General features: G+C 37.7%; 1 protein-coding gene across 4 annotated transcripts in view; it reads right to left on the bottom strand.

The window, feature by feature from the left end:
* LOC117421324 (dymeclin-like) overlaps positions 1 to 25,068 on the bottom strand; it is a 176,248-nt gene that overhangs the window by 26,356 nt on the left and 124,824 nt on the right. For 3 of the 4 annotated variants that reach the window (XM_058994156.1, XM_058994166.1, XM_058994170.1), the window contains one exon: positions 5,351 to 5,533. In XM_058994156.1, coding sequence (XP_058850139.1) covers positions 5,351 to 5,533 — 183 coding nt within the window. Of the gene's footprint in view, positions 1 to 5,350; positions 5,534 to 17,089; positions 17,217 to 25,068 lie in introns of those variants that run through there. The other variant, XM_058994176.1, reaches the window with a different exon arrangement.

Below are 25,068 nucleotides of genomic sequence, written 5' to 3'. Positions count from 1 at the left end.
CTTCCATTGGAGTAATAGGAGAGTACTTCAAGGCTCAGTTCCTCACCTTCATCTCTTCTTTCCAATCACAACTGACCATGGTTCAATGTTTCTAATTATTTACATAGAAAATATTGAAAAGTTGTACGGTTCAGTAAAACTTCACAATCAGTTCTAAGTCTGACTGATTTATGCCTACAGTATTTTATTCCTCCAATTGAAGACAGTAGCAGTAAGCTTAGGAACTTTTACATGTGGAATCATACAAATTATACATTTTATGGCATTTTAATTGTGAATTAACTGCATCAATCAGTACATGTCAAGCAACAAGTTATTAGTTTTAAAATCAATTTATCTACAACAAAAAATTACAGAACAAATATAGCCAAAATAAAACTCACAAAAAGCATTATTAGTTGTATATTAGCATTAAAATACATCACACACAGAGACATACAATTTCAATAGAGGTCCAGTAAATAATGGGTGGAGAACTATGCTTGTGATAGAGAGAGAAGTCAATCTAAACAAGGTTTTGAGAATTGCATTCCGTGGCATGAAAATTCTGTATAATTAGATGATCTCTCTTAAGTTACCATCTCCCATGGCCTGCAGTCTGGTTCGGTGAAACTATTGACGTTAAAGACTTGTCTGTAATTTAGTCCCCCGCACCCATCCTAAAGCACTTTCTAATGTGTTCTTTCCAGTCTATGTGATTAAAAAAACCAAGAGGGAGCTGTCACTGCTCTATGCTTCTCAGACAGACACAAGGAGCCAAAGGCCATTCTTTTTTTTATTTTGGCTTGTAGTACATCTGGGTGCGAGACCACAACAATGTGAACTTTATGGCATTGGGATTTAAACAAGACAGGTAGTTGTCACAACACTTCCAGCCATTCACACATCTTGCAAACAAGTGAGGTAACTGCATGGAGTATCTTAAAAGGCCCCGTCTTGACTCTGTTTACACTTAACAAATTTAAGCTGATCAACGTTCTAAAGGTTGTGCTAATTTAAATGTTTAATGGTTGCCACTGACATTCTTTGAATGTACTTGCATTTGAATGTATTTTAATCTAGTTTATTTTTCCTGGCTGAGTGCCTTATCAGAAAAGGAGTAAGGGTTGATCTGAACACAGTCCCAATTGATTGTGCAGGCATTTCACGAACATCCACACAGACGAGAAACCTGCGTGCTCTTGAAGACAGGACAGGCGTATTAAATCAAATGCTGCCAAACAACTGTGACAGACATTGCGTACCACTGGGGAAGAATATCTTGGTGCATGCTTCCTGGACATTACTGTGCTTGAGCAATGATACACAATCCACAATAAAATGTAATTATAAATCACATTGGCATCGAGTTAAGAATATAACAATGAAATTGAACGCAACAGTGAACGTTTTTGACTGTGAATGTAATAAAATGGTACCATAAATACTTCCCTGGGAAGGTTTAGTATTTTGACACATTCAGCTTCAGTACTATGCCAAACGTTTAAGACACTGAATACTAAGATCACAACACACCTTATCTATGTATCTGTTAATTGCAATATTATTTTTGAAACTTTATTAAATACTTTAATATGTATCGATATGGAGAGGAACTGGAAATGTCTCGAGTAGGAGTTAACAGTAGGAGTCTTTCAGCAAGGACCCTCTTGCATGGCTGCCAGAATCTGTCTGCAGACAGAGCTGTTAAACATGCACAGCATGTATACAGTATATATAAAATTGCACCCCCAGACTATGCCAATATATCTCTATGTGTGGCAAGTTGCAGTCTGGCTCTGGGGTGAATTCACTGGCTGAAATCTAGTTAGCAACACCTTCCCAGTGGTAATGGCTGCAATTTAACACACAATTAATGCAGAAGCAACAGCACTTTTCACCGCTTTGTTCCACTTATCAAGCTGATCTCTATTTGCATGGAGACGGGTAGGTACATTTTTGTTCACCAACTCCTGGGGAAAACTGAGCAACTTTGCCACATGAAAAGAATATCCTAATGATCTGGCAACATATTATAAGAAATTATTTCACTTATTTTTTATCAGGCTGTGTTAAATATGGTAGGCTTTCCTGTAAAATGTAACATTATAAAGACACAAAGTGGATGCCATTTTTGTTATTTTTACTTCCTGACCTATACAAGGCTTAAAAATGTCATGACAATATGAGCCTATTATGGGTCATAGAAGGAAGAGGGCGAAGGAAGCTAAAACTACCTGCTTTCTAGCACACACAACTAAACTATAGAAGAATGTAGTAAATGAGACAGCAAGTAATTAAAATTGAAATATTATACTGGTAGAGTGCAGTATTAATAATAGTACCTGTATGGACGCATACAATGCTTCCATGGTTCTAACCTACAGTCTTTGAGATCCCAACCCCCTAATCCTAATAAAGGAGACACTTAAAAGTGCCCCTGAATAATGTTCCTTTAGGAGCAAGCACACTGCAAATAGATCACACTGGCTAGCTGGTTACCGCCTCCAGACAAAACAATGTGGTACTACTATCTATTCAGATTATAACTAATTGAGAGGTTCTGAGTGACACGCCTTCCATTTTCACCTGACGGGCCCCACCTTCCAAGACTTTAATCTCTTTTTTGTGTTAAAGCAGAGCTATACAGAGGATTTAAACGAAGTGGAAAGTGCAGTGGACACAAAGCAGATATAGAATGGCTAAACACACACATGGTGGGTACTTTTGACTTCGACAGGACACATGTAGTGCACGTAAACTGCCCCTATTGGTAATGGACAAACCTTCCCCGCCAAACACAACTATGTTTGGGAATTCCACTGTTGACACAATTTGATTTCATACATATTCGTCTACTATTTACTGTATATGATATTAGTATTATGTGGTATCTGCTTCATCTTTACCTGAAAACCCTCTCAGATAAGACACAGGGACAAATAAGACACAGGGACAAATAGCACAATAGGTCATATTTAAATCACACAAATAAAGAGTGTAACACATGCATCTAAACTGAATGATGAAAATTAAATCACAGCATACATTTATACAAATCAACTAATCACTATCACCACAGGAAGAACATTAACCTGCATGGATCTTGCAATTTACAATATATCAAACCATAATACACATGCATCTCCCATAATTGATTGAGGGTCTGCATCATTTTCTAGGGAGATTCTGCTGTATATGGTTACACATTCTTAGATTATAAACCTACCTCCTGAGAGCTCCCTCATTAAAAGAACAACAACAGAACTGCTTATTGTTCAATAGTACTGTATATTGTGCAGGGGGGTGGTTAGAATAAACAAGCTGAAAACAATTATATACTGTAATGCAAAGAAAACCGTACATGCATAATCCCACCTCCCTTGTGAAATAAATCCAGCTGAAAACATGTCATATTCATAAGTTGCTGTGCAGTGAAATGTTGCTTTTATGTTTTAATAACATGCTGTATTGGGAAACCGATTTTGCTTTCCTGAGAATTGAGGTGACAAATAGAAAAGCTTAAACAGAAACTCATAAAATTATTACTAGTTTAACAGATCCCCTGCTGCTAACTCACCATCATATTATTTTATTCGATGTTGTAAAAAAGATCAGTTGTATTCATACTACACTTTTAAAATGCTGTTTGAAGCAAAGAAGGTAAACAGTATTATATGTGCTTTTAAAATCTCATACTGAACAATATCAGCATGATTTTTTGAAATCCAGGTACAGTAGATGCCACTTATTAACAACCTCTCGGTTCCCAGCAAAAAGTTTTCATTAACCGAAAGTTGCCAATAAGCGGAACGCCTCCGTTTTCAAGTGTATTTATATGGAATAATATATACTGTAGTTGTACAAATATGGCACTGAAATACATCTGTTTTAAATGTTGCAGTGTTAAAAAATAAAAAAATTAACGACAAACACAAAATACCCAAACATAGAACTGTTTACTTCATGCGTGTGTAAAACAAAAAAAAAAAGGTGTCGGCTTAAATAGTACTACACAATGATGTACTACAATTGCCCTTACAATGAGTAAAGCAAACATAAAAAATATGTGTTGTACTTACAATCAATTCTAAAGAACACAATTTTAAAATAAGAAATTATCCAACATTGTCTGCTTTTTACAATGTACCACCTCCCACTGTAAATCCATCTCAATTCTGCGTGCAGCTTCGTAGCCAGTTCCAAAGCCACCATTCTTCTTCAGTCCACCAGAAATACGCAGTTGCGAAGTCAGTGTGTTATAAAAGCTGCATGAAGTATGCGCATAAATCATGCAAGTACACTCTGTAGCTCTGGCAACTAGTAACACATTTGTCAATAAGCGGCATGCAGTTGCTAATATCAGAATTCCATTAACATTAAAGTCTATGAGGCGGGATTGGTTCCTGGGAAAATGTTGTTAATAACCTACAGTTGTCTTTATAAGGGTAGCTAATAACCAGCATCTACTGTACTTAGTGACCCAAATCAGGTTTTAGAAATCACTTTGCAACCTAGTTCTTATTTTGCCCCTTTTACTAGTCACCAGAAACTGGCAGTTATCAATTGAAGGAATAAAGTTAATCAGTCATTCCAAGTCAGATTTTCATTCATGCCTATTAGAATGTGTTTTTCATTTTATTTTCATTATTTCATGCAAAAAAGATTGAAAAGATGCTGCTCCCATGTACAGGACAGAAGAGTCCTAAGTTCTATCAAAAATGGATAAGCAAACACATAAGTGTGACACTCATATGGATGGATGGACAGTTTCCCCCTTTTACCCGCTGATTTTATCATCACAATTGGATGTTTCCCTAGATTTGAAATAGAGGTGTGATGGGTACCTCAATGATCTCCCTGTCGATAGGAAAATGCATCCCTACTGGTGGCTAACTAATGAATTGTAAATATGGGTTTGACCATTTCAGATACAGTGATACAGGATACAATGCCCCTAGATCCAACTGTTGCCCACAAATCACAGTTATTTTAGGGATTTAATATTCATGTATTGACTAAATTTAGATTAATTTGTTTGTTTAACTGATTTGACAATATGTACTGTATAAATATGGTATACTGCAAATGAACAGCAAACCAGCTTCTCGTACTCTGGTGCTAAATTTTGCGCAAAAATGTAATAGGCATATAAGCTTTTGTTCCACACGCATCAGGGGGCACTACATGTGCATAGGGGGCGCTGAGGTAGAATATGGAAATTTAAACATTAACATTTAAATAAATATAAAATAAATACAAAACTTAATATTGGATCAGCAGAACTAAAAGGGGAAAAAACAATAAGAAATATTTTTTTTCCCAACAACAACTGCTGCTACATACAGAGTATCTCAGGGTAGATGCTTACCATGTCCAGATTCTGCATGATGTCCTGGAAGGAGGGATGGGATCTAAATTGCTCAAAAAGCTCTCGTTTATAGAGCAAGGCATACACCAGGTTGGGGTTGTGATGCAAGGAATTGGCTAAGCAAGAGTTTATAATCTCCAGCATCATTCGGATCACCTCCTCTATCACATTCAGATCCTGAGCCTGTTGGAATAAAGAGAAACCATGAGATTGGGAGCCTTTTCATTCCGGCCAGGTTTAACATGCATATTGAAGTAGATAACTGATTAGGAGCCAGATCCACAGTTTAATTGCTTCAATAAAGACAAGGTAAGGAGCGGCCAGAGTTGCCCATCCCATGTACATATATATTGTATGTGTTGGCTAATGTTAAAGTACTAATCAGGATATGTGAAACCAGCCAACAGACAGGTTGTACAATTGTAAAAATAGTTACACAACACTTATTTGTTAAGATTTAGAAGGAGCCGTTTATAAAGAGACTTTTTATGGTGATAGATTTGTTTTTACTGTTTAGTAATATATATCTATATACCTATATCTTTCTCTATATCTACCCATCGCTCCATCCACCTATATTAGTATTGCTCTTTAAGAACTTCCTAATCATCGGTGTGGCTCTTCTTACCAAAAATGTTACACAGCTAGGTAGTGGACAAAATAAGTCACACTCCAAGATTCAACAAAGCAATTGCTGTGGCTGTGTAAAATGATTATCAGTGTTGGTTAGATCCACAGAACTGGCTGCATGCAATGAATGGCAGACTATGTAAAAGCGAAACTTGTTTGTTATTAAAACTACTGCCTTGTTTAGTCTCTAGACATTGAGGACCACACCATCTAAACAGTTCTGGTCCCAGTTCTGGTTCCAGTCAGCTTTCAGATTTAATTTCTGATTAACCAGACATAGTAACCTTAAATTCCCTCCAGGGAAAAAATGTTGTCAAAATATTATGGGTGTTTTCACCTCCATTGTACACTGAAAGTCAAATATTTAGCCATATATCTATCTATCTGTTTTAAAAGAAAAAGAAAAAAAAAGTATTTGGGATGGGAACAGCTACAGTATCTCCCTGCCTATCACAGATGTGAGGTCTGGAATCTGTTTTTACATATTGTTTTGACTTCACAACTAGTTTTACAATCTGTAGTATGTACTAAAAAAAGAACATAACTAGAAAAATGCAATAACAAGTAAAAGAGAAGCAGACCAGTCAAGTATCTGAACAAGGAAATAGCAGAATGCTGTGAGAGCAGATGAGGGTTTTTTTTTTTTTTTTGCCGAACTTACATTATACAGCCAGTATCAGGCTCAGACAGTATGTCTCAGGACTCGAGGCGTCAGGCCGATATACTAAGGGTCATAAAAATCTTGTAGTAAACAGTTTTATCAGTGCTTTTTTTATAGTTCACACTGGTGAACTTTTAAGAACTTTTACCACACGTCTTCTTTCGGAGCATGGTGCTTGCTGTCTGCAGTGCATACAGTGTTTTTTCTCCTGAAGTATACTGTACCTTTGAAGCACACTCTGTCTTTATTAATGATCCCCTCAAACCACATGCCCAACATTGATTTTTTTAAATTGTATTTTTAAAAATAAAGTAAAAACTTCTATCTGCGTTTAATCATTACAAAATATCAATTTATAAAACAGATAACCCTACACTAAAACTCTGCTGGAAACAGTATTGAGTTTACATTTCAAGCTGCACTGCAGGATAACTGCAGTAGAGATGGATTTGCCTCGTAGAGGTTGAGTTGTCGTACTGGGGAATTTTTCAACGGGACCTACTATAAAATGTACCTCAATGCATAAATTCAGACTTCTGCCTTTAATTTATTGTAGGTTCATCCCCACACCAGAAAGGTAACTGAACTATTTCATTAAGTGAACATACCACTTTATAGCTGTACACTAAATCATTTCCATAATTATTAATTTGATAATTAAATTGTTATGATAATAAACCAGTTGTGACTTTTTCTTTGCAAATAAAAATGGAGACAACTCGATGCAACAGACACATTCCAATGTATGTATACAATACACACATAGAGTGCAATACTAGATTATTTATATGACCTTCCCAGACTGAGCAGTCCAAATAGCCTTATGCGAGTGATAAAAACTCTCAAGCAAGACTCAAGTATGTATTAATAAACATTCCGTTACTGCACCAAACTTCGTATAGAGATGTTCAAGCCCTCTGTGAACCAGACAGACTTGTCTCTGTTTACTTACACAGCTTGATTGATAGGCTGTTTGCTTGACAGTGGGTTTGATTGGTGTTGCAGCTGTCATAATGACAAAGTTTATTATACAGACATATACATGTAACACGCTCTGAAAGAAGTATTCTTTGTACTTTTAAATCTGTATTGTAAATAGACTGTAATAAAATACCCCTTTTGTTTACCCCAGGGTAACTAAAGGTAACACGTGTGTAATAAGGTTATATAAATCTATTATTTAACAGTGCACCTGAGAGTACTCTGTGTTAAAAAATGTAAAACACCAGACTTCTTATTTTAATAATTTAATGCTGTATGGATCAGCTGAATGCATTACTATAACCTGGTATTAATAAATGTCCAGTATTATTTTCAACACCCTTTTGAACAGATTTCTAAATGCATTCATTATTTCTTTGTTACCAGTGTAATCAATTAATTCAACCACATTATGAATTATCCATTAACAGCTTAACACCAGTATATAATTTAATATACACTGTAACATTAGATTAGCACCCAGTTCTCTGGTTTTATGGGGTTTTTTTGGTATTATTTTAAACACGGCCTGTATTCAAAAACTATTTTTTTAATAGACTCCATATTCTCATAAAATAAATAGGGGGGGTTTCCAGACCTACTGCAAAGTTTCCTTTTTTGCTGGTTTCCTGGTAGGATAATGGGAATTTCTAATGATGGATACCTAATTTCCAGCACACCGCTGAATTAAAATAGTTATAAATAACACGTCTTTCTTTCACGACCTTCACCCTGAGTAGCAGAGGAAACCAGGCGCACATGAATGTCAATCAGCACACGTACATCACGTTTCTCATGATGGGCTTGTGGAAGATTTTATCTGGTGGCAGAGACTCTCCGGAGTCCTTCAGGTTAGATGAGAAATTCTATTTTCAAGACTTTACAAAATTTACAAAAACAAGAAAAAAAAAACACACACCACCACCGTCAAAAAGCAAATCAGACAGGCTTAGATCCAGAATGCCTCAAAACGTCCAAAGCAGAGCCAAGAGTGTTGTACCCGTGTCCCCATACGTCATAATATTAAATATTGCAATACTGATGTAATGGTGGTGGCCAAATCAGAGATTAAAAACCTATATAAAATATTTAAACTAAAAATGCTGAATCACAATTGGATAAGTAATTCTCTAAAATCTCGATACCAGTATATGTAAAAGTCTAAAGTTACATACACGTGTCTCCACAATATCATTGAAGATATGCATAAGACAAGTGAAAGTATTGCAACTATCAGACAACATTAATGATTGGAAAGTAAGGCTCCTTACAATACCTTTATTAGCATGGTTAATGTCAGATGGTATTCCAGAAATTACAGGCAAACATGTTTTCCATGTTCACAAGCACCTACCTTTGTTAATTGCCACAACCTCTATTTAATCTAACTACCAGTCTGGTGTAACAAACAGACCAAGGATTTATTCATATATTTCTTAATTATGCTTTCTTATTTACAGGGGGTTAACTATTGCACCATGTACTGCACAGTATCTAAGTTAGAACACAAGAGGTATTTAATATAGCAGGATTTATTTTACTGGCATACAAACACCCAAAATATGTTTCTTTTTATTTTTTGGGGGGGTGATATGTATGTTACTACATACCTTGTTGTACCCCTTTTGGTTTTTTATGCAACACAAAGCAATTTAATTCTTCCCCAGCCAAAAAGCTGACTGATTGATGGATTAAATCCAGGATTTGTGTAAACAACAGCAATAGGGACTGATGCAAAGCAAAGATCACATCACAGGGCACACTGCACAACACTGTACTTGTGGCTGCATGATGGCTGAAACCTTCGTCTACCTTAACTTCTTTTAAGCGTGAAGTTACGGATGAACTACCAACAACATTGCAAGATCCACTTGACATGAGCAGTAACCAGTATTATTTGACTTCTGTCTTGGCTTGCATATCAAGCAATGCAAAAAAATAAACAAAACAGAGCTTCCATCTGCCATGCTGAGGGCTTGGGTCATTTTAGTATTACCAGGTCTTCCTGTGTCAGTTTCTGGTATAGAGGTCAATGTACTGACTGGTGAGTCACCAGCCTTTCAGACTCCAAATGGCTGTGGTTACATGAACAAAACTGTCTTACTGTTACGAAAGAAGGACCTTCTACTTCTAACCTAGTGTTCTTCACAATGGGCTTATCATGTAGGCTACAGTTCATGAACTATACACAGCACCCTGCCTCAATACAAGGCTCTCTGCAATAGCAACAACAACAACAGTTCTAATATAAGGGTACCACTCATTGGCCACTACATGCAATCTATCCTACTGCTAACTATTTATTCATAGCGCACAAAGCTTAGCTTCCTCTACTGCACTGCATTACTGTATTTTGGGTGGAGGGCAGTGAATGAAGCTATGATCACTGGTTCCAGCTGTCCGTTATTTAATTCTTGAAAATTGATAAAAGACTATAATATTCTACTGCACTTGATGATCCACAATAGTTTCCTAAACAGAAATATATTATATATATATATATATATATATATATATAATATATATTATATATATATATATATATACACACACACAGACGTGCTCAAATTTGTTGGTACCCTTACAGCTCATTGATATAATGCTTCATTCCTCCTGAAAAGTGATGAAATGAAAAGCTATTTTATCATGTATACTTGCATGCCTTTGGTATGTCATAGAATAAAGCAAAGAAGCTGTGAAAAGAGATGAATTATTGCTTATTCTACAAAGATATTCTAAAATGGCCTGGACACATTTGTTGGTACCCCTTAGAAAAAATTGGATTATAGTGATGTTTCAAACTAATTAGTTTATTTAATTAGTATCACACATGTCTCCAATCTTGTAATCAGTAATTCAGCCTATTTAAATGGAGAAAAGTAGTCACAGTTCTGTTTGGTATCATTGTGTGCACCACACTGAACATGGACCAGAGAAAGCAAAGGAGAGAGTTGTCTGAGGAGATTAGAAAGAAAATAATAGACAAGCATGGTAAAGGTAAAGGCTACAAGACCATCTCCAAGCAGCTTGATGTTCCTGTGACAACAGTTGCAAATATTATTAAGAAGTTTAAGGTCCATGGAACTGTAGCCAACCTCCCTGGGCGTGGCCACAAGAGGAAAATCGATCCCAGATTGAACAGAAGGATAGTGCGAATGGTAGAAAAAGAACCAAGGATAACTGCCAAAGAGATACAAGCTGAATTCCAAGGTGAAGGTACGTCAGTTTGTGATCGCACCATCCGTCGCTTTTTGAGCGAGAGGGCTCCATGGAAGAAGACCCAGGAGGACTCCACTTTTGAAAGAAAAACATAAAAAAGCCAGACTGGAATATATATACACACACACACACACACACACAGGTGCACTCCACTTATAACAGACTCCAAGGGACAATTAAAATCAGTACTTTATAAACAAAGTATGTAGTAAACACAATTCGAAAGGCTGTATGTAAAAAGAAAAAAAAAGTATTTGGGATGGGAACAGCTACAGTATCTCCCTGCCTATCACAGATGTGAGGTCTGTTTTTACATATTGTTTTGACTTCACAACTAGATAGAGTATATAAACAATACAAGCTTAACTGCCAAAGAACGGGAGTTTATTATGTATACAAAACACTCCCCTGTGGGCCGTACAATGTAATAAGTAGTACCAATGTACAAATTTATATTTTTCGTAAAATGAAATTCAAATTGTATACGTTATACTTTTAAACTGCACAACGGCTGTACTAACAAAAACATAGAAGAATAAAAGTAAAACAGCAACTGTTTTTCCTGCCTGACGTCACAAATGCCGCTGTGACTGTCATTTACTGTCCCGGATGTACCTTATTTGCACAAAATATCTACCTGTGGAACAGGAAAACTGTACATACGGTAATAAAACGGTACTGTATATATTAAACTATGTATTAAAATGCAAAACACCTGCCTGTGGAACAGGAAAACTATACGTGTTAAACGGTATATAATGTATGTTATAAATGAGTCCATTTTTGTAATTCTCCATTAAAACCCATGTTGTTTGGCAGGGACATGCCTCCTCAATACGTTGTAAACAGAACTCCGTTCTAACAGGGTCGGTTATGTGGACAGCACCTGTATGTCAATATACCAGGCTCTTATTAGAATAACCTCTACTCCATATTGGGCCAGCAGTGTGGAGTAGTTGTTAGTGCTCTGGACTCTCGACCGGAGGGTCATGGGTTCAATCCCTGGTGGGGGACACTGCTGCTGTATCCTTGAGCAAGGTACTTTACCTAGGTTGCTCCAGTAAAAACCCAACTGTATAAATGGGTAATTGTATGTCAAAATAATGTGATATCTTGTAACAATTGTAAGTGGCCCTGGATAAGGGCGTCTGCTAAGAAATAAATAATAATAAATAATAATAATACTATAGTACATTTTATTGTTATTTCATCTTACTTCATCTGAAATAACATCCCAAATATGCAGGGTGAAGAGTCCTTGCTGTGGTAAATTTGCAAGAACTGGATTAGGGTCAAAATGATATAGTAGTTAAGCTTAAGGTGGCAAAAATAAACTCAGAACGGGAATTAAAATCCTTTAGTTAAAATGGGATTCTCTACATCGGAAACTAAGAATAACTTTGATAATTATTATTATTATTTTTTTAAACAGTCACTACTCCTGAGACTTATTAAACAGTACAGCTTGTTCGACTGCAAGCTAGAGATGGGTAAGCACAAAGTCCCTACAGTTGTGGCCTCGGCTCATGGAGCTTATTTAAAAGGATAAAGGTACACTCACATCTGAATGGATTCCATCCTAACATACTGTGTATAACTGTGTACAGTATAACGTGTGACTGCATGTACCTTTTGATGATGTTGTCATGTCTAGATCATCAAACTTATAAAATAAACTAAAGTGTGTTTTTTTTCTTCTTTTTTACCCAACTTGAGATCCAATTGCTTTCTACCAAATTTCAGGTTGTTTTGTAAAAAATGTATTTTAAGTTGTACAGTTAAAAGGAAAAGAAAAAAAAAAACAGAATTTAAAAAGATTAGAAACTCCCTAGTCTATACACAGATTTATGTGGTCATGTTACATGCCATGTGATCCACTGGAATATTTCCTGTGTGAGTTGTGTTCAACTATTCAGCAACAATCACGGGAAGGCAGAATCATCTATATGACTTCAGTGGGTGCATGTGCAATTACAGTAGTTCATCCCTCAATGCAGTGACTGAGGGTACTTGTGGAATAGCAACGTAAGCAAATAAAAACATCACTGAAAGCACTGAAGTGAAATCACTGAATCCTTCGACACTGGACAAAACACACCTGTTTCCACTTCAACAATACATCGGGAGCTAAGCATCGCTCAGTGTGTATGGCAATATATGGTTAGATTTATTAAGCATACTTGGTGTCATGCATCATCCAAAGGATAGCATCTTTAGCAAGTTTCCCAGGTCATCACTGCGTTGTTGATTTTACATGGGTGTAAACTCCTGACCCCACATCTATTATGACACCTACCTTAGTGAATATTTAAAACTCTCATCCCTGACACCGGAAAGTCTGTAGTCAAAACCCATTAGAGGACGAACATGTTTTAAAAGGCACGACAAGACAACCAGCACTTTGAACTATGGGAAGGAGGCTCTGATTGCAGCTTCCCCCATAGCTAATCTGTTAAGAAACTCAAGGAACCGAGTTTGAGAGCCACCGTGGCACGGAGAAGCACAAACAGGAAAGTAAGGAGACACATACGCTGTGGGACAGAGCCGATAGAGAAACACCAGACAAACGACAAAAGACCCTGATGAATTGAAATGGCCTTAACAAAAAAAAAAAAAAAAAAAGAGCGTAATTATATCCCTTATCTACTGTGGGGGATGTACACGTAAATCTAATTACAGTATTAAAATACAAGTGTTCTCACAGTTTTCTTCATATCCTGCTTTTTTTTTTTTTAGATAATATTCGCCCCATGTTTACATGAACATTTTTTATGGGAAATGCAACTGAAAAACAACCGTAACAAGCATATCTACTATGTGTGCTATCGAATGCATTCATTTGTATCTTTAAATAGGGTACTGTAACACTTGAATTTGTTTCTTTAGAGAACAAGCCCCCTATGGCAGTGTTGTTACCTACAGTACCACTGAGGCAGACACATAATTTGAAGGTTATTGCTAGTCAGGATAAATGTATAGGAAATGGTACTGAGGGCTGGGGTTGCTCATGTAAAATAAGATGAATGGGGCTTGCTTACACTGAGGTGCTGCGACAATGCAACTACAGGGGAGGAGTACGATGGAGTCGATGCAAGATTAATGGTGTTCAGCTACTGCAGGCAGCTGTGGCAAGGTAACTTTATAAGGAGCAGACTGGGGGATAAATGAGATAAATAGGGCTGGTTTATCTGGCCAGAACTTCAAAAACAAGGCATCGCTGGCTTTCAGCATGAAAAGAAACACAATGCTAAAGACTTTTTTTCCCACAAACTGCTCTGCGAACGGAAAAGCACATGCTGCACAGTATTGTACTGGTGGAGCCTAATGCTGGAGCTGGCACAGGCAGTACACCTGAGTCAGCTTAAACAGGTACAGTAATGTCAGCAAAGCGAGTGAAGTCATATCTGGAAAGAACTCGCACTGCGCCTATCAGATTTACTGCACACCCATGTTGGAGCCATTTAATAACACTGAGCGGACCCAGCCAGCGTCAGAAGGTTGTTTGCATACAAACAAATCACAACAACTAAGGGATATGCTTGTTGATAAAGGAACCCACTCAGGAGAACAATAAGAGTCAGGGCAAGGTCACCACAGCACAATAGTAATACTATGATGCAAATGTATATTTTGGGCAGATGGAAAACAGTGGCTCCACAACGATGATGTCTACACTTGTATATCTCTCTGAAACGTGACTGTCTGGAAGGACAGGGGAGGCGGTATGGAAGTCAGGTTTTTTTTTTTTTTTTTTCAACAATGATCTTGAGAAAATGCCATGCAAATGACCGCTAAACAAACAAACCTGCAGGGATTTACATATTTACTCTGCAGTATCTCTCCCATCCCTAATGGGAGAAAACCCTGCATAACAGCAGCCTATTTCTAAGAAATACAAATACAATTAATCTGGAGATCAAATTAGCCCTTTGTGCACTGTTCACAAAAGCAACAAGAGAATACAGCATAACTGGCAAAAAAGGCACCTTGGCAGGTAGGCAAAACAAGAGAGGCAAATTATTATTAGGACTGAACTGCTCCCTCACAAGACAATTTCGGGCAGCTCGCACTGCATGTGCCACCTGAACACTTTCCACCAGCATTATGATATACTTCTTACAGCAGACTTTGTACCCACCCAGAGCATCGTCTTTAGAAATGACAGTACTTTCCAGGATACCCAAGCCTAGTTTCAAAATTGAATTTACACCATCCAGGATCCTGATTCCTGACTATACACAGATGTACTATTAAGTGGGATTGAATAGACCAAGCACAATGCCCTAAGATAACACAGATCATCTGTGGTTGAGATTAAAACTGGGCATGCAACAACCATTTCTTTTGATACTTCACTTCCTTTTTTTCCCTTCTTACTTTATATGAGATATATGTAAATACTTAAAATACAGAAGTTACAGATTTAAACAAATAAAAAAAAGTTCTGCTTTTTTTTTTTTTTTTTTACCTGTACCACTCCCTGGGGAATTCTGCAACAAAATGTCATAAATTCTACAGAAATTCTAAAGCAGAAAAGGCAAATTCTGCGGTATTTCTGCAGTGGTTTTACACACAAGATAACCTCAAGATTTATATACTTTTACATATCAAAGTGTCATATAACAAAGTGGAATTCTTTATGTGATAGTATTTCTAATGTTCAGAGAGAGTACATCGATTTAAAACTTCAATTGTGCTGAAACAAATGTGAAAAACTAAATCAGCATGGTAAAACATACTTTATTCTTCATAAGATTCACATAAAAGCAGCATCCATTAACAGAACTGTAAACCCATCACACTAAACAAACATTAATTCTTACAGTGAAACATTCTCAAATAAACATTCATTAGATTTACTTTAAAACTTGAAACGATTTTTATCAATTAACTTAGGCAATGTGATCCTTTAATGAAATTAAATTATGACTGAAAGGAAGCATTCCAAAAGTTGGCAACAATAGATAACTGTATCAGCTCTTTATATTCTAGTTCGTCAGCATTATAAAGATCACCCCAAATAAAATAAAATGCATAACTTTAAAATAACGCATACTAAAATACTGTATACATAAATCATAATCTAAATTCACTCATATCCAAAGGTGACTTCCTCCTCATCGTTGTCTCAGGGACTTCATGGAAAGTGAACAACGCCTGCAGTTAAGGACACGTTTGTGGAGGGAGAAACTTCTCTCAGAATCTGCAGAATTCATTACTGCAATCCTGTAGTTCTTGGCAAAGCTTGCCAATTTTGGCACCCTGTGTTGTGCAGAAACCCAGGTTTCAGATTCGCTGGTGTACACAACTGAGTCAGGATCTGGAGAAACTGTGGCACTAGTCTGGTAACATAGAGCTGAAACTCCTCCAGTGGTGCACCGTCATCAAAACCTGGGATTGCAGAGTAATCAGCTTTGTTGTGGCTCAGCAGTGACACTTTATTTGGTTCAAACAACCGGCATGCTTTAAGGAATAGTAGCCCTGGCTGTCCATGTGTCAGATACTTTTCAAGCTTTTCTGAAGCAAGGGTGAAGCTTTCCTTAAACAGGCGAAGAATATCATTTTTCTTCTGCAAACTGATACTCAAAGGTAAGGAAATATTGTGAATAACTTTCTTGATTCAGTTGAATACGGGTAGTGAAGAAGACTTGCAAATCCTCCAAGATGTCAAAAGCTTGAGTTGCACAGGGCTTTCGACTCAGTATTTTTTCACACTTTGATGAATTTCAGCTGCAGTTGAATCAGGTGATGTGTGTCACCATCCTGCATCATGTGAAATGCATTGGTGACAGAATCTGGGGGGCATGAACTGATTTCCATTTCTTTAGCAAGGAATTCATACAGAACATAAAAGTACTGATTATGGTACTGCACTGCAACAAACCATGAATTCCATCTGGTACCAGCCTGATCTGGTGGCATGGGCACTGGGGTGCCATTATTTTGTACCTTCATCACAGCCAGGAATCTGGCCTTCCTTGCATCTGCGTGATAGAAAATGTATTTAAAGCAATTCACAAATTTTGTGACTTCTTTGGATGGTTTCTTGAACGCTGATCAAAATCAAGTCCAGGACATGAGCCAGGCAGATGATATGAACTGCATTTGGGAATACGTTGGACAGGACACTTTTGAAGGCTTTGATCATGTACTGTGCATTGTCTGTGTCTATAGCAATCTTTGTCCCCAGACAACTTTCCTTAAGTTTTTCTTTTTCACATGCATCTGGCAAGTAGGTGTCTTAAAGTTGATAGTACCAGGGATGGCCCCTCCATTTTGGACATGTTCTTAAAGAAACTTTCTGACTAAGGGGTGGTCTGTCTTGGAAAGTGGAATGTTGGCACATGCCATTGTTTTCAACCATTCTTGACAAATCTAAAAACAAATGAAAAACACTACATTTTATAAACGTAAAAAAAAAAAAAAACCTAACCAAACTCGATATGTATATATGACAAAAAAACGCTGGAATAGAAACTGGTTTTCATCAAGTTTAGCGGATTTTTTTTTTTTTTTTTACACATGCAGCAAGTAGGCCTAGTATTAAATCATAATATTTAATTTAGTCTATATTATTGTACTCTAAACTTACGGTGTCACTGTAAATAATATTACTTGCTATGCAAGCCAGTCTCTACTATTTCTTGCCAAGCTCATTTTTTGCTTCCCTATCCCATCATTCTGCTTTGATCAACAAAGTCCCTATCAACAGCACTTTTCTTTATCTGAAGTTGAAAATGACTTAATATGCATCTCCAATAACAGCATACACACATATTGACCTAAGTCAGTTAAAAAAAACTGACACGGGAGACAGAAGATGGTATCTGAGAACACCGCACAGGTGCCCAGTTTTATTTATTTTCTTTTTTTTAAAATTTATTTTGGCCTGCAGAGGGCGCTGTTGTCTGTGGCCTGGATACCGGCAACGGTAATCAGGACCACAAGGTTACCAACACAGGTATACACAGGCGCACTCACAGGTGCTCAAAAATAATAATGAAAACCAAAGTCGAAATGAAAAGGGAAAACAAAACACAGTAATAAAACTATAATACAAAAGTGCTGCTTACGCAGTTCCCCCACTGCCGCTATGCCGGTCAGCTCGCGTCTCTGTCCTACGCTTGGCTGTTCTCTATACACTGTGGTGGCCAGAGTCCCCCATATATCTACACACGTCCCCTCGGGTACGTAATAATTTATTTAAATTCTTGTTTAAGGCGGGCTGTCTTCCTTAGCAGTGCTTGCCTGTTTCGTCCTCTCTTCAACCGCTGGCGTTCCTGCCTGGTCTTTATTTACACTGGCGTCTTTCGCCAGAGTCGCAGGGTATCCCCTGTTAGACCACCGAATGCATAACCAAGCACAGTACTTATGGGCCGAGCAATCCCCGAAGGCCCTCCTCTCGCCATGACTGACAGGCGGATCTTACGAGGCTGCTGCCCGCTTCCAGCAGACCCATGCATGCGCCAGACAGTCAGTACAGATATCCCCTGTTACACTTCCCTTGATACGTTCTATCTCCGATATTGTATTGGTGTGTAGGCTCATCGTTATTGCAGTCTGCCGTCTTTTTGAACTGCTGGCGCAATCTTCCTTGTACTTCCGTTTATGTTTTTGGGAAGCCACCATCTTCATACATTGTTTTTTCATACTCTTTAGCCCATTGTCTTGCACTTATATATTTTGCTACTTTGGATTGAAGGGAATCGTTTTTTTCTCAAATATTTTTCCATCTTATCACTGAAAGTCCACGGCAGACAGATATTTAACTGATTCTGCGGGAGACAAGCAATTCTGCGGAAAGTTCCGCGTCCGCAGAATCGTGGAATTCCCCAAGGTATGCTGTACTGTTGGTCATAACCATTGGATTAAATTCAAAATTAGAGCTATCAGTATGACAAAAAAAGTTTATGACCATTACATTATCAAGAGTATGTACAGAATAGTATAAAATAAAATAAATTACAATGAGTAGTTTAAATGTGATAAGTGGTATTTAAGACCTAGATATCATTATGTAGGCAAATGTTAGTATAGTGGAAAAGTATTTTGAAATGACTTCACAGTCTGTGTAATAACATATTGTGTTCTCAAGATACACATAAAAATGTACAAAACAGAGATATTTCCATATATCCCCACAATCCGACAGTGCCAGTAACGTACGTTAAATAATGTTAATACCAAGTTTCATGACAATTGGATAAGTGGTTTATCAGATATACAGTGCCTATAGAAAGTCTACACCCCCTTTCAAAATGTTCACCTTTTGTTGCCTTATAGCCTGGAATTACACATCCTACCCCACAACTTCCAAGTGAAAAAAATATTCTAGAAATTTGTAGAAAATTAATTAAAAATAAAAAATGAAACAGCTTGGTTGGATGTGTGTCCACCCCTTGTAATAGCAATCCTAAACTAGCTCAGGTGTCTTCAAAATCACACACCAAGTTAAGTGGCCTCCACCTGTGTTAAAATGTAGTGATTCACATGATTTCAGGATAAATTCAGCAGTTCCTGTAGGTTCCCTCTGCTGGGTAGTGCATTTCAAAGCAAAGACTCAACCATGAGCACCAAGGCGCTTTCAAAAAAACTCCGGGACAAAGTTGTTGAAAGGCACAGATCAGGGGATGGGTATAAAAAAAAATATATATCAAAGGCCTTGAATATCCCTTGGAGCACGATCAAGACGATTATTAAGAAGTGGAAGGTGCATGGCACCACCAAGACCCTGCCTAGATCAGACCGTCCCTCCAAACTGGATGACCGAGCAAGAAGGAGACTGATCAGAGAGGCTACCAAGAGGCCAATGGCAACTTTGCAAGAGCTACAGGCTTTTATGGCTAAGACTGGTCAAAGTGTGCATGTGACAACAATATCCCAAGCACTCCACAAATCTGGCCTGTATGGTAGGGTGGCAAGAAGGAAGCCATTACTCAAGAAAGCCCACCTCGAATCCCATTTGAAGTATGCAAAAAAAACACACAGGAGATTCTGTAGCCATGTGGCAAAAGTTTTGTGGTCTGATGAAACTAAAATTGAACTTTTTGGCCTAAATGCAAAGCGTTATGTTTAGAGCAAACCCAACTCAGCGCATCACCCAAAGAACACCATCCCTACTGTGAAGAATGGTGGTGGCAGCATCATGTTATGGGGATGTTTCTCATCAGCAGGGATTGGGGCACTTGTCAGGATAGAAGGGAAAATGAATGGAGCAAAGTACGGAGAAGTCCTTGAGGAAAACCTGCTGCCCTCTGCAAAAAAGCTGAAACTGGGACGGAAGTTCACCTTTCAGTATGACAACGACCCAAAGCACACAACCAAAGCTACACTGGAGTTGCTAAGGAACAAAATGGTAAATGTCCCTGAGTGGCCCAGTCAGAGCCCTGACCTAAATCCAATCAAAAATTTGTGGCATGACTTGAAAATTGCTGTCAATCAACACTCCCCAAGGAAATTGACAGAGCTTGAACAGTTTTGTAAAGAAGAATGGTCAAATATTGCCAAATCTAGGTGTGCAAAGTCGGTAGAGACCGATCCCAACAGACTCACAGCTGTAAATGCTGCTTCCACCAAGTATTAACTCAGGGGGGTGGATACTTATCCAATTACTTTCAGTTTTGTATTTTTAATATATAATTTTTTTCTCAATAAAAACTTTCCCCCTTAACAGTATGGAGTATGGTGTGTAGATAAGTGGAAAAAATCCTCATTTAAATGCATGAAACTCTGAGGCACTGACACAACAAAATGTGAAAAAAGTTCAAGGGGGTGTAGACTTTCTATAGGCACTGTATACCTATGGACACATGTACAGACAGACAAGACACGCCGACCTCCTTCACAATGTCTTTGGAGATTTCATCCCCTGTGGTGATAAGAGGTAAGAAAACAGATTTTAAAGGCTTTGTTCCCTCCTAAAAATAGCATATCCATAGGACTGACTATGACAAACAAATAAGTGGCAATGGATATTGCGCTTTTACCATTTGAACATTTATTCTGAAACATACAATGCAGAGATTGTTCATTTTGAAAGTGATGAATTATTAGGAGTCAGGAAGTCCACAGATAATGGTTTATTGTATTGCCTTGATAATGCAGACAATTGCGATGATGAAATCCCAGAATACAGGGATATGGTGGAAACAGCATTTCCAGACCACTACAGATTTCAGGGGTGCAAGGGAGGTCAGACTTCCTCCATCTTCTGGGTTTTATTTTAACATAAAGCCTTTGGAATAGTCACTGCATGTATAATAAGTACATCCAGACAATCTTCCTCTGTGAATATGTAACTGTGACATACTTTTACACTACTGTGTACAGTTATTGTATTTCTTGCTCTTATTGTATTACTTGTATTGTAACACTTGAAATGTATTTGCTTACGATTGTAAGTCGCCCTGGATAAGGGCGTCTGCTAAGAAATAAATAATAATAATAATAATAATAATAATAATAATAATACTGTATGTGTGTAGATAAAGATAAACCTATATGTAACCATTATGCTTTAATATGTATTGTAAAATAAAAATTACATTATGATGTTTTATTTTTACTATTTGGCTGTATTGTACCAAAGGGGAGATGCAGAAAACCCCAGTTTTGTTTTTCCCAGCATGATACTGAGAAATTCTATGACTGGGAAGGGCATTCAATCTCAAAGGAATGACAGGAATACAATTCCATAGAACAATAGAACAGGATGTGGAGATCAGCACAATACAGTCATATCTGCAGCCTGGAAGTTGTTACCTGCCCAAGCAGTGAGAAATTATTGCCAGTTACCTGCCAAATAGTGAGACATTTTAACCAATGATCAGCCCCATTGTGAGAAATTGGTGGTGCAGCTGGTGGAACAAACACTGGAAAGCCAGGCTCTATTAATTTGTCAAGTTTTAGAGAGAGCACTCAGTTTAGTAGAACAGATCTCTCTAGTATGTCAGTATTATTATGTATAATAAGATTAGCCAAAAAACTGTCGCACACTAGAGAATTAAGGTCAAATGCAAATTTTGAAACTAGACGTCTATGTGTGGGAGAAACAGTAGCCAGATTAAATGAGTTAAGATCCTGGTTCTCTGGTGCGAAAGGCACATTTTCTCCCACATGTTTTTATTACACTGAATTTCAGCATTTTTTGCACAGTCTACTGCTCCACACAGGAAATTCTCCAGAGAGGTCTTGGTTGAATGGCCTATATACTGATATGATTGTATCTTTGAAGTCCACCAACAGATCATTACTCAAAGTAAAGCGCACAATATCTATCTATCTATCCATCTATAAATGTACAGTACAGGTAGGCTACATTAGTGCAAATTGTTTCCAGTGAAGAACTCTGTGATACTTATCTGTACGATCTTTTTTTGCAAGTATGGATGGCAAACTGCGTTTTCTTAAAAAAAATAAAAAAAAATAAAAAAATCAGCGTTTTCTAAAAAATCCAAATTCGCTACAGTCACAGCATGCACGCATACGTCATCGGTGTCCGAATCAGGCACAGCGTCCTGGTCTAAATGCAAATCCTTGAGGAAAACCTACTTCAGTCTGCAAAAAACCTAAGACTGGGATGGAGATTCACCTTTCAGCAGGACAATGACCCCAAGCACACAGCCAAAGTGACACTGGAGTGGCTTAGAAACAAGGAAGTGAATGTCCTAGAGTGGCCCAGTCAAAGCCCGGACTTGAATCCGATTAAGAATCTGTGGCAAGACTTGAAGATTGCTGTCCACCAACGATCCCCATCCAACTTGACAGAGCTTGAACAATTTTGCCAAGAATGGGCAAATATTGCACGATCCAGATGTACAAACCTGGTAGAGACTTATCCCAAAAGCCTCACAGCTGTAATTGCTGCCAAAGGTGGTTCTACCAAGTATTGACTCAGAGGGGTGAATACTTCTCTAACCAAGACATTTCAGTTTTTTTATTTTTCATTAACTGTTGTTCCACAATAAAAATTCTCTTGCCTCTTCAAAGTGCTGAGTAGGTTGTGTAAATCAAAGGAAAAAAAAATCCCATTTAAAATGCATCAAGATTTCAGGTTGTAACACAACAAACTGAAAACATCGAAGGGGGGTGAATACTTCCTATAGGCACTGTGTGTGTGTATATATGTGTGTGTGTGTATATATATATATATATATATATATAAAGTGGGTTTTTAGTCTTGACTTGAAAACTGTAATGGTCCCAGCTTCCCTGACAAATGAAGGCAGAACATTCCATAATTTAGGCGCTTTACAAGAAAATGCCCTACCTCCCGTTTGCCTTTGTTGACCCTAGGAATAACCAGCAGCCCCACATCCTCTGATCTCAGAGTGTGGTTTGGAAGATACAGGGTCAGTAAATTCTGCAAATAACTAGGTGTTAATCCATTCAGGTCCTTGTAAATTAACGGCAAAATCTTAAAATCAATTCTATACTGCACAGAGAGCCAGTGTAGGAGAGGCCAAAACAGGGGTAATAAGTTCACTTTCCTGGTTTTAATCAGAATTCTAGCGGCGGTATTCTGAACAAGCTGCAAGCGGGATACCACACGTTTTGGGACGCCAGAAAAAAGTGCATTACAATAATCAATTCTAGGTGAAACAAAGGCATGCATTAGTTTCTTGGCATCAGATACGGAAATAATTGGTCTAAGTTTGGCTATATTTCTCATTTAACTTCCCTAATACGAGTCTCAAATGATCGATCAGGATCAAAGATGACCCCCAAACTTAATTTCTAGTTTAAGTTTTGATGAGAGACTACAAGGGTCGAGCTCATGTAATCCCACATTTCCATTTAGCTAATAACACCCAGGCAGAATAAATTCCTGGTTTTAGGGATAAATATAGCTTGGTGTCATCAGCATAGCAATGGAATTTCACTGTGTGTCTGTGAATAATGTCACCTAACAGTAGCATATATAATGAAAATAGCAAGGGACCTAAAATGGAGCCCTGTGGAACACCACAGACAACTTCTGATAGTGCTGATTTTACCTCCCCAATCAGATTTTACCTCCCCTATAAAAAAGATAAGATCTGAACCAGGATAGGACAAGGCCAGACAAGTCCTACTGTGCTTTCAAGGCAATTCAGTAGGATGGAATGGTCTACAGTATCAAAGGCAGCACTAAGATCAAGAATTAATACTGATGGAAATCCAGAGTCAGAGTTTATCAGCAGATCGTTCACAACTCTGACAAGGGCCGTCTCGGTGCTATGTGGAGCACGAAAACCAGACTGAAACTTCTGGAATATACCATTAAGAGTTGGAAATTTTTGTAATTGAATTGCAACAACTCTCTCTAGAACCTTATCAAAGAATGGTAGGCTGGAGACTGGCCTATAGTTATTGAGGACTTTAGGGTACAAATTGTGTTTCTTAGCATAGGCTTTACCACAGCTACCTTAAGTGCTGAGGGAACTATACCGGGAGGAAAGTGAACCATTTATAATTTTTAATAACACCAAGAACATTTAATAGTTTTGTAGGAATAGGATCAAGAGAGCATGTATTAGCTCTCATATGTCGAATAAGCTCTGTCTGTTACTGTAAGGTATGAAAACCTAACTTGTAGTATTGCTAAAATCATGAAACACCCCAGGGAGCTACATGATCTAGCAGTAAAGACTGATATGCATGAGTACTACAGGTGCTTGTAATTGACTGTAATAAAGTACTGCATTGTAGCAGACATTAATCGCCAACTAGTGGACATTTGATTGGAAGTGATCCATGGTTACAACCATCGGAAAGCAAATTGCATTGTACCCTGCTGACAGATCTGTCTATATTACCTTATTATAAGATTAGATATAGCCTGTGACAAAGCCTTTGATTATGCATCAGCATCCATTTCAATGCTCTACATATTTGGCAATGATGATTATGTCACCACAAAGAATAAAGCTACATATATTGTTACAAAGTCTGAAGTCATGCCTTCTTGACCCTACACTACGCTACACTTGTCTCAAGAAGCCATCTTCTTAGTTAGAGATATGAGCAAACCCAGTGTTATAAAATCTGTTGCACATTAGGGAAATTAGGTCAGGTTCAATTTTGAATAAGCTGTGTGTTCAAATTGAATAATAACCCCCTATTTCAGGGGTTTTCAACCGGGGGTACGCGTACCCCTGGTGGTACTTCTAAGGGTCATAGGGGTTATGCAGGACGACTCAGAAATTCACAAATAAAAATGAAAGTAAAAGAAAATAATTATCTTGAA

The sequence above is a fragment of the Acipenser ruthenus genome, chromosome 2, assembly GCF_902713425.1.
Source record: "Acipenser ruthenus chromosome 2, fAciRut3.2 maternal haplotype, whole genome shotgun sequence".
NCBI classification, from domain to species: Eukaryota; Metazoa; Chordata; class Actinopteri; order Acipenseriformes; family Acipenseridae; genus Acipenser; species Acipenser ruthenus.
The sequence above is the reverse complement of the archived record's forward strand: the minus strand, read 5'-3'. Positions and strand labels throughout refer to the sequence as shown.